The 11,013-nt window shown below is 49.4% G+C and overlaps 1 protein-coding gene across 1 annotated transcript in view; it reads left to right on the top strand.

The window, feature by feature from the left end:
* Positions 1-1,686: 1,686 nt before the first annotated feature.
* Positions 1,687-11,013, top strand: part of ASTL (astacin like metalloendopeptidase) — a 15,290-nt gene continuing 5,963 nt past the window's right edge. The window contains exons 1-8 of the mRNA XM_003799308.1: positions 1,687-1,732; positions 2,350-2,451; positions 4,306-4,367; positions 5,676-5,769; positions 6,181-6,298; positions 6,974-7,155; positions 9,392-9,473; positions 9,556-9,710. Of these exons, the coding sequence (XP_003799356.1) occupies positions 1,687-1,732; positions 2,350-2,451; positions 4,306-4,367; positions 5,676-5,769; positions 6,181-6,298; positions 6,974-7,155; positions 9,392-9,473; positions 9,556-9,710 (841 nt within the window). The remainder of the gene's footprint in view (positions 1,733-2,349; positions 2,452-4,305; positions 4,368-5,675; positions 5,770-6,180; positions 6,299-6,973; positions 7,156-9,391; positions 9,474-9,555; positions 9,711-11,013) is intronic.

The raw sequence follows: 11,013 nt of genomic DNA, 5'->3' as shown, positions 1-11,013 counted from the left end.
AAAAAAAAAAAAAAGAAATCTACAGAACTTTTTCATCTTGCAAAGCTGAAACTCTATACCTATTTAATAGTAACTTCCCCTAATACCTGGTCACCTCTCCCCATTTCTGTCTCTTTGACTTGAACTACTTTAGATATGGCGGGTAAGTGGAGTCAGGTAGCATTTGTCTTCTTATGATTGCCTAATTTCTTCACTTAGCACAATGTCCTGGAAACCAACTGCATTTTAAGAGTCGCATACTCTACCGACTGAGCTAGCCGGTGTTCCAACTGCATTTTTAAACCAACAATCTGTTTCTCTATCCAAGCAGGATGATTGTTATTATCACTGTTTCAATTTTTTTACTGAGCACTCATTTTAATCAGTTTCACCCACTCTTGTTTTCTCGATGGGCTGTATTTTTAAATTTCACTTTTCTTCCCCAGGTTTATTGAGGTATAACTGACAAATAAAAATTGTTTATGTTCTATAAACATAACATGTATAGTTTAACAACTATAACATGTATAACATGATGTTTTGACATACGTGTATATTATGAAATGATGAACACAACCAAGCTAACTATCATACCCATCACTCAGTCTCTGACATTTGTCATTGCCCTGTCTGGGCAGCAGGTGCGATTGCCTTCATTGTGTTCTTCCTGCAATTCCTATCTTTGGAGAAATGCTGGGTTCTAGGCATGGCAGGAGTGCTGAGGGATCCCTATGGGCAAGAGCTGTCATTCTTGTCTCTATCACTTCCTTTCACTGGGTGTTGGTGGTCGTGGTAGGGTGTCCCCAGATGCCGCCCAGAGTTGCCATACTTCACCTCCAGGATTTCAATCCAGGTGGGGCTCCTAGGTTACTTGGCTTTGAAGCTGAAAGGTACAGAAGAAGAGGAGCTTTAATTTCCAAATCTGGGAAATGGCAACAAACCGTGACTGTTCTTACCAGGCTGTCATGTGGCTAGAGCACTAGCGTCCATGCAAGAGCCTGGGCTTCCAAAAACTTCACTTTTCCCGCGTGGCAGACTTCTCCTGGGTGCTGGTTACAAGGACTATTGTTTGAAAATTTTCAGAGCTCTGCTTTTGTGGTTGTGGATTTCCCTATGCGTACACTAAAATAAAAGCATATACAAATGTAGTGATCTTTCCCTCCTTCCACAGATTCACTGGGGCGGGTGGGGGGGCCCTAGGGTCTCAGGCAGCTATCTCAGGCCTGAGCACAGGGTGGGGGCAGGAAAAGGCATCTCCCTAGGATTAGGCCTGGAGTACCTTTCTACAATGTTTTTCTGCCCCCTGGTGGCAGGAGGGGACCTCAGAGGAGCCACACTTTCAAGGTTAGGGACCAAGAGGAGCCACACTTCTCATTCTTTCACTCACTTCAGCCAGTAAGGATTCGGACCAGGATGCAAAAAGGCTGGGGCCTGGGGTAGGCTGGGGACTACAGGTTGGATGGTGCTGCAGATGGAGTGGGGAGGGACCTCAGCTGAAGGTGGTTGGGGTGGGGCCACAGGTAGAAGTGGTTGGGGTGGGGCTTCAGCTGGAAGTGATTGGGGCCCAGCCACAGTAGAGGTGTTTGGGGAGCTGCAGGTGGGAGGTGGAGAAGCTGCTATTTAAGAGGTAGTGGATGGCACTAATTGTGTAATTTGGCTGCCTTGTCCCGCTGGGATTAGTCTTCTTGCTTGCTGAGGGGTCGAAGCATGGGAGGCCTCTTGCCTTGGGTGCTGGGTCTGCTCTCCTGGCCATGTAAGTTGGTTTCTTGGCCCTCCTGGCTCTTGCTCCCACCTCCAGAATGCTGGGGAGAGGCCAGAAGAGTGTGGATGGAGTCTGAAGGGATCTTAATAGCTCAGAGCAAGGGTATTCTCCAGAGCAAGGGTATTCCTGGGAGAAGTCAGCCCTTGGGGTGGCTGGGAGGCCTCCTGAAAATTCTAGGAGCAGAGGTCCCACCTGGAAGAAGGCAGCCCATTTTTGAGCCCATTTTCCAAAAGCCTGGGCATCATGGAGCAGAGTCTAAGGCAAGCCCTGAACCTGCCATTGGCATTAGAACCTGAGTTCTGTCCCTGCCCTCCTCCTGCCCCTTTCTCTCTCTAATACATGGTGCACGTTCCTTTTTGAGTCAAGTATGGGTCCTGCAAAGGGAATGTTGTCCTTGAAAGAATCTAGGCCTTGGCAATGTTTGGGGTTGCGAGGAGAGGCTGGGCAGGCTCTTAGGACTCCTTGCTGGAGGCCTATTCATCACAAAGGGGCTGAGTCTTGTGGTCTGACACCCTGTCTTATCTGGTCTCACCAATGGGGTGCTGCAGGCACCTGCATGCTTGCCCCTGCGTGCCCCAGCATCCTCTGAGCCTGTCTGTCTGGGCCAGGTTTGATCCTTGGAGCTCCTTCAGCCTCCAGCTTCCCAGAAGGCCTCACCTCCGAGGAGACCAATGTGTCTTGGGACAAGGACATCCCTGCGATTAACCAAGGTAAGAACACTGTGTCTTCTTGTGGCCTGAAGGGGTGTGACATTGTCCATGTAGTGTGAAAACCATGTTAAATACTGGAAAATGCAGAAAAATCTGGGAGGAAATACACCAGCTTACTCTGGGTTCTAAGTGGGTAGAAATTCTATGGGCAATTGCTTATTTTTTAGATCTTTTTTTTGGGGACAGAGCCTCAAGCTGTCCCCCTGGGTAGAGTGCCGTGGCATTACAGCTCACAGCAACTCCAGCTCCTGGGCTCCAGCGAGTCTCCTGCCTCCGCCTCCCGAGTAGCTGGGACCACAGGCGCCCGCCACAATGCCCGGCTATTTTTTGGTTGCAGCCGTCATTGTTGTTTGGCAGGTCCGGGCTGGGGATTCGAACCCGCCACCTTAGGTGTATGTGGCTGGCACCTTAGCCGGTTGAGCTATAGGCGCCGAGCCTATTTTTTAGATCTTTGTTAGTGGATTATTACTTTTATAAGCTTTCTTATGAAAAACTTACAGAAAAACAAGAAAAATTCCCTTATGAAAGTATAGGTTGTTTGGGTTGTCCCAGCCTGGGTGTTGAGCTAAGTCATTAGTAGATAAGTTTGAGAATACATCAGCAGGATGGTCTGCAGGTGTGAAGGTTGGGGGGGGGGTACGGACAAAGAAGCCTGAGGCTCTGGATCTCCCTGCCTGGGGATCTCAGCTGAAGAATGAGCCTGGGACAGAGCCAGTGGAAGTGAGGACTGGGGTTCAGATGTTGTAGCCATCATGGGCTAAAGCACTGAAGGGATGGGGTGGGGGCTGACCTTGTCCTAGGGATGGGGTAGAAATCTACCTGATGTGGTAGCTACTGTGTGATCTGTCCCCACCTCTTCCTGAGCTGGCTTGGAGTCCTAGAGCTTGTTGAGCCTTGAGTCAGGCACAATACCACCTGTAAGTCACTGTGAATGGTCTGAAGCTACCTGAGCCTGACTCTCCCTGGCATTGACTGTCAGATGCTCTGGGTGCCCTCCTGATACTCTTTCCCCTGGGAAGCACCTGCCCAGTTCCAGCTGCTGCAGTGTTGCTACTCATTAGCACGAGTGCTGTACCTGTCCTCCTGAGACTGGCCCTTAGCCAAAGGGAGCTGCCTCTGCTCTCTGGGGTGGCTCATAGTGACTCAGATGGGATGGAAGTCTGGCCCGGCCTCTAGGCAGTGCAAATGTGTGGTGCCATTTATGGTCCAGAGCTCCCACAAGATCAAGCTGAGGCTCACTTCCGTGGAGCTCCTATTCTCCCTGGCCTTCTCTTGGTCCCTTGCTCCATCACTAGTTCTCCTGAGGTGATGCCCTCTGCTGTAAGTCACTTGCATAACACTACCTGGCTCAGGGCGACAAGAAGCAGAGGCAAGCTGAGAGGGGCCTGTAAGAGCCAGAACTTGCCAGCCTCCTTTGGTAGCACAAATTGGAATCTGTCACTTACCATCTGAAGGGTCTGGGATATAATACAGATGGCTAGGGATGGGATGGGAGAACCTAGGGCCTGTTCTAAGGAGTGCAGCTTGGGCTGGAGTGGAAGGTGGAAACAGCTAGAAGAAAAGGCTGCTGCTTTCTGACTACCAAGGACCTGGAATGGGGGCTGGATCTCGAGATTGCAGGAGCCACTGGCTGTGAGCAGGCAAAGGAAGCAGCCGGGCTGAGAAGCACCTAATGCTTACTTGTAGGCTGGGACTTGGGGAGCTTGCTGCTTTCCTGGGATCATACACACTTGGTGCTCAGAGAAGCTCCAGTTCCAAAGTTAAAGGAGGAACAGACTCTGGGAGCTGCCTGGCTTGTCCCTAGGGTCTGTGTTCTGGGGGCATGGACCAAAACATCCCTGCCTCCCTTTCCAGGGCTCATCCCAGAGGAAACCCCAGAAAGCAGCTTCCTTATCGAGGGGGACATCATCCGGCCAGTGAGTATGTGTGCATGCTAACACCCGTGGGGGGAGAGGGGCTCACCGGTGGCGACAGGGGCCCTCTGTGCTCACCCCAAAGTGTCATGGGCTAGTATGTCATGTGTGAGGGACATACATAGCTTGTCAGACAACTTTTCATCAAGGTCAGAGTGATTGTTTTGGTAGGAATAAGCCAGCCTGAATGCTAAAGGAAGGTGATATCTGAAGGACTGGCAGGGTCAGCTCCAGGAGAAGTTTGAACTCCTGACTCAGTGGTGGAGCTCAGGGAGGACTCAATGAAGGAAGAAATGGGCCTGGGTTGGTGAAGAGTGGCAGCTGGGGGTGTAGTGTGGGAGATGAGGGGCTCACTGGCAGCATGATTGGCGAGGCCAGAGCACAAGAAGTCATGTGGAAAGACAGACCATTCCAGCTGGGGTTGCAGGGCCAAGTCAAAGGGGGCAGGCTGGTTGGAATTGGGGTGACTTGTCATCAAAGAAAGGACACTGTGTCCAGGAAAGCAGTACCATATTTTAGGTGACTGGGGAGGGCAGAAGTCTCCTGCATAGGACAGTGACCAGGTGGAAGGCAAGAATGTCCTATTGGTTTAGAGCAGCGGTTCTCAACCCTGTCACGACCCATAGGAACTGTATTAAAGGGTCGCGGCATTAGGAAGGTTGAGAACCACTGGGTTTAGAGACTGTGCCGCTGGTGGCATAGCATGTGGCTGGACTAAAGGGCCAAGGTCAGCCACAAGGTTGTGCAGGAGCTCCCCCAGGGCAGGGAAGGCCCAGGTTATCTGTACCCTGGGAGGCAGCCAGGTGACCACTGTGGAGCAGAACCCAACTTTGCTGGGGGGTTGTGGAGCCTATGCTTCAGAGGTCTGACTGGCTGAAAAGTGGAGAAGAGGCTGCTAAGACCAGGAGCTATCTCAGGGAGGCCAGGTGGTGTTCTCTGCGAACTGCACTAGTGAAGTGTGGGGGTGGGGCTGCTGAATGGAACCCTAGACCCTTCTGATCCAGGGTCCCCTGGAGTGTAGGGCCTCCTAACCAGTCTCCTCTGGGGCCGGAGGCTGATCTTGTTCTATCTGCCCAATAGGACAAGTTGCAGGCTCTGTTTTATCAAGGTTTGGTTGCAAGGCCAAAGGATTGTCATGTATTTGGCAATTCACATAGCTGGCCAGTGGATGTCCCTGCACTGTGGTCCTCCATCCCCTGGTCCCCCTGGCTCTACATACCCAGGTCCTGCCTCCCACATCATTAGGGCTTAGAGTGTAGCACCTGGGTGTCCTATGTCCCCAGGGATTCCTGAGCTACCCTCTCTCTTCAGAGTCCCTTCCGACTGTTGTCAGCAACCAGCAACAAGTGGCCCAAGAACAGTGGTGGCATTGTAGAGATCCCCTTCCTGCTCTCTAGCAATTATGGTAAGTATGGGCCTCCCCTCAGCCTCAGCCTAGGTTCCCCGCTGCGGTTTGTTCTCATTTCCTCTCACCTCACTGCATCTTCTCCACCAGCCCCAAAGAGCCCTTCTACCAAAGCCTTTTTATTCCCCAAAGCCTCCTGAGTTGGGAGGGTTAAAATCCGGGAAGAGCTGATGGGGAAAGTATATCTTGGGGTGATCTGGACCTTCTTGAAATCATGTGCAGAGGACTGGGGCCTTCCCAAGGTCACACAGCAGGGTCTGTCTAGAGCTCCATCTTCCCCAATATCACTGTGCTGCCCTTTCTTGATGCTAATTTGGAAGAGTTTGTAGCCCCATTCTCAGTCTCCCAGAGAAACCTCAGAGACCACACGGGCTCTGAGGGCTTAGATGGAGCTCAGAGTTTCTTCCCCAGATGAGCCCAGCCGCAAGGTCATCCTGGAGGCGTTTGCTGAGTTTGAACGTTACACGTGTGTCAGGTTTGTCTCCCACCAGGGCCAGAAAGACTTCATTTCCATCATCCCCATGTACGGGTAAGTGCTCTGGTGGGGTGTGTGTGTGTGGAGAGTGGACTTCTGTGTTCAAACCAGAACTAACTCAGTCATTGTCTAAAACCTATTTCTGGGCCATCTTCTGGGGTTCAAACTCCTCTTGTGCATACTGAGGTAGTTTGCTCAACATGAGCTGGACCTGCAGGGCAGACGCTGGGGACAGGATGGGAACTGGGTGCTGACCTTCATTTGCAAAGCCCTCATCTCCTGGGAGACACCATGGTGTGGTGACAGAGTATAGGTTTTGTGGGACAGAGAGTGTATGAGTCCAGGCAAGTCCCCTAACTTCTCCCCTTGTGAGGTGAGGAGTAGTGATACCAGCTTCCTGGCTTATTAGAGGCCTGAAACAACACATATGAAAGCTTTGATTTGTCTCGGGACATGTGAATGCTCACTTGATGAGCAGCCTGTATCCATGTTAATATTAGTGCCTGGCCCCTGCAGCCCAGGCTGGTCACAGGCGTCTGTTATGCCTACTTCCCAGAGGACAGGTAGTAAAAGACCTTGGTGGAGAACAGTAAACCTGGGTCTGGAGCCCAGACCAGGACCTTGCCCACTGGTGCTTGTCCATCCTATAACCTGGGAGGAGGGAAGAGGCCTGGGTCTCTGCCTCTTTCTGGGCAGGTGCCCACTCAGCTCATTCCTGTGGCCCTGCAGGTGCTTCTCTAGTGTGGGGCGCAGTGGAGGGATGCAGATGGTATCCCTGGCACCTGCCTGTCTCCGGAAGGGCCGGGGCATTGTCTTGCATGAGCTCATGCATGTGCTGGGCTTCTGGCATGAGCACGCACGGGCTGACCGGGACAGCTATATCCGTGTCAACTGGAATGAAATTCTCCCAGGTAAGCCAGGTGGTGCACAGGCCAGGCTGGTCCTTGGGGAGAGGACAGCAGGCTTGGGCCAGGGCCTAAGGAGTCACCTGGCTTCTTGAATGAGGTTGCCCCGTTCTCTTTACTATCTGCCTGTTTCCACAGGAAAGGTGGGGCCCTGCTTCTCTTTGGGACCTGGAGGGTGGTCTGACTGCTGCTGTTCTGGCTCCATGGCTTTATCACCCAACCATGGTCATGCCTGAGCTAGGGTGTCACCATTCACTTTGTCTCATTTCTCTTCTCTGACGCTTTCATCTACCTATGGATGGGGTTGACAGTGTCTTTTGAACCCTACTCATTTAGTATTCAACCAGCAGTCCCTCATATGTCACTGTGTTGGCTGGGGGGCTGGAGCAAGGGGGAAGCCCTGGAGATAGTAGGCTGGAGGGGGCTGAGGGCAGTGCCAAGGGCTTGGAGCATGCTGGGCACTGATGGGCATGTAGACAGAAGAAGCAGGAGCGCCGAGGCTGGAGGTGAGTGGGCCCCAGATCCATGCCAGGGAGCAGCAGCTGCGTGCTGGGTGTGGTGCTGTGGATCTGTTCCTAGTGACAGTGGGGTCCCTACTCTTGTGGGCTGTATGGCCTGATTCAGAAACTAAGAGGATAAAGGTAACTGCCTTATGAGGTAGAGGGGCAGGGGAGGGGTAACCAGGAATTTGGTTGGGGCTTCCAGCAGCAAAGCCTTTTATTGCTGTCGTGTTAGCCAGGTGGTATAGCTGGGCAAGTGCCCCAGAACCAGAGAGCAGCATACAGGAAGCCCCCGCAGACAGGGGTACTTAGGGGGTACATAGGCAGTAACCTACAAAGGGACCGGGACAAGACTGACTCAGGCTAGGCTGGGGAAATAGCATGGTGGAGTAAAGGGTGACTCTCACCCTGAAAATAGACTGTGATCTACGTGCTCATGAAACACTTGAAATTCTTCCTATGTTATACCAGGAAAAACTCTTAATCTCAAAATTCAGATTATCAAGATTCAGATCATGATACAAAATAAAAAGCATAATAGAAACTAATAACAAATCAAAACCAAAATCTTCTACTTGGAAATTAAAAACAACATACCTTTCTTTTAGCTCTGGAGTTAAATCATAGCAATTAAAAAAGGCTGTATTGAAACCAATGGTTCACAGCTAAAGCAACGCTCAGGGAAAACATGTAGGCTTAAATACTTATATTGGTAAAATAGAGAACAAATTAAGCATGTCAATCTAAGGATGAAAGGAGGGGGGAATTAATAAAGGTAAAAACAGATTGAATTAGAAAATAGTACTAATAAATTTGAGCTGTTTTCCTAAATAACAAAACAAGTTAAAACACCAGCTACCCTAGTGGGCAAAAAGATGGTTTCTCTTAGGAATGCAGAAAAAATGACAACATGGTTATATTTAATTAATACATATATGTCCTAGCAGAGTTTGTTCTGTATGTTAATAATAGTAATTAACTGTTGGGATGGGGAGGTGGGAATTTGGAGAAGGATGGAGGAGGCTTTTACTCTCTCTTACTATTGGACTTTTGAAGCAGACGAATGCATCCTATTCAAGATTGTTTAATAAGTAAGGGGTTTTTGAAAGGAAGAAATGAGATTTCTAGGGGGTGGATATTTTACGCAGGCGGTGGGAAATAAAGGTATTGGGATGCTGACCTGCTTTGTGAGGCTGCTGGTGATGTGGGGGTGGGAGGGGATAGAAGTGGCTGACTGGGTCTAGGGGATCCTGGGACCCTTCCAAGGTTCTCACTCTAAAGGGCAAAAGGACCCGAGTGAGGGTGCGATGGGCTGAGGCAGGAAGAACAGGCAGGCTACTACTGGGACCCAAAGCTGAGCTGAGCAGTAAATACCTCCTCTGGTGGGATAGGGAGGGGCATGCAAGGCACTCTGTGCAGTGTGTCACTTCATGAAAGCTGCAGGTTATGCAAAGGCTAGTCCCAAGATGAATATGAGAGGAGGAAGGAACTGTTAGAAGGTGATGTTTGGCCAGCCATGAGGTCCCTGTGCTTCTTTGTCACCTGGTGAAGGTTTGGACTCCTCCCAGGGCAGGTAGAGAGTGGAGGACAGTACGGGAAACAACATACTTGGTTGTGGTTTCAGAGCCCTCAGCTTAGGTGGGTCATAAATTCCCAGAAGGCATCCCCCACCTCTCACTGGCCCTTTCCTGCCTGCTTTTTTTTTTTTGTCTCTAAGTTGCCCACATGTTTGTGTTTTTAAGGCTTTGAAATCAACTTCATCAAGTCCCGGAGCAGCAACATGCTGACACCCTATGACTACTCCTCCGTGATGCACTATGGAAGGTGAGCACCCTCTGCCTCCCCTCTGCACTGCCCACCCAGCCCCTGCCCTGTATGGACTGAGACACTTATGCCTGGGTCCTAGGCTTGCTTTTAGCCGGCGAGGGCTGCCCACCATCACACCACTCTGGGCCTCCAGTGTCCACATTGGCCAGCGATGGAACCTGAGTGCCTCGGACATCACTCGGGTCCTCAAGCTCTACGGCTGCAGCCCGAGTGGCCCTGGACCCCAAGGAACAGGTGAGTGATGAGGGAAGGTGACTTAAGGAATCTGAAGAAGGCTCTTGAGTTGAAGCAATGTCAGGGAGGGTGATGTGGTAGGAGATGAGGTTGCAGAGGTAAGTGGGAGGGGGCTCACCACCATCAATGCAGAAAAAGTATTGGAAATAGTTCACACTTGTATATGACTAAGATCTCCTAGCAAATAGGAATAGGGGTCACTTTCTTAGCCTTGATAATACCTCCCTACCAAAAGCCTACAGCAAAAATCACTTTTGATGGCAAAACTTTAAGATTACAGCCAAGACAAATTTCCCTACTACTTGTCTCATCTACTCAACATTGTACTACAGTGGTGGTCTCGGCCTTTGGAGCATAAGAAAAAGAAATGAAAAGTCTAGGGACTGAAAAGAAAGCAAAACTCACTATGCATAGATGACTTAAGCAACAATCTATGTGTTAATGAACTACGAGAACTAATAAGAATCATAAATGGTAGATACGTATATGAAAACCAGTTGTATTTCTGTATACCTACAATTAGAAAACATAATTAAAAACATATATTACAATAGCAAAAATTAGATCCCAAAGGAATAAGTCTGGCAGAAGTTATATAAAACTCTATGGGGGAAAAAAAAAAATGAACCTTTATTTATTTATTTTTTTGTTTTGTTTTGAACTATTATTTAAAATCATTAAATACCTCAGTAGTACATACTGAGGTCTGACAATTAAGTTCATGAATTGATCCTAAAAAAAGTACTGTGTATCTCATTGCTGAATATCACTGTGGTCACCTTCAAAGTACTCCCCTTGGGAAGCTATGGACTGACATCAGTGTCTAGTCCACCCTTCAAAACAATTTTAGAACTTTTCTGTAATGACCATCAGAGGTGGTATTGTACAGCAAACAAAAACATGCAACAATACTAATGAAGACCACTCAGCAAGATACCTCCACACATTGACATGAACACAACTGTGAGACCCTGATATACCAACGTTATGAATCCTTACTGAATTGTTTATATGGTGCTGCCAATGTAAGCACAATGTGGCAAGTTTGTGACTCGGAGTTTCGTATGATTGATAACATTCGTATGATTGACAACTCTGGTCACTCCAGAAAGAGTTCCAAAATTGCTTTGAAGGGTGGACTAGGCACTGGAATTGGTGCATAGCTTTCCAAGGGGAGCACTTTAAAGGTGACCATAGTGATATTCAGCAGTGAGGTACATAGCACTTTTCCTAGGATGAGTTCATGAACTTTTTTTTTTTTTTTTTTTTTTTTTGAGACAGAGCCCCAAGCGGTCCCCCTGGG

This window comes from Otolemur garnettii, unplaced genomic scaffold (assembly GCF_000181295.1).
Source record: "Otolemur garnettii isolate 467f Iridium unplaced genomic scaffold, OtoGar3 scaffold00148, whole genome shotgun sequence".
In the NCBI taxonomy this organism is placed as follows: domain Eukaryota; kingdom Metazoa; phylum Chordata; class Mammalia; order Primates; family Galagidae; genus Otolemur; species Otolemur garnettii.
Note: the sequence above shows the minus strand (reverse complement) of the source record. Positions and strands in the feature narration are given on the sequence as shown.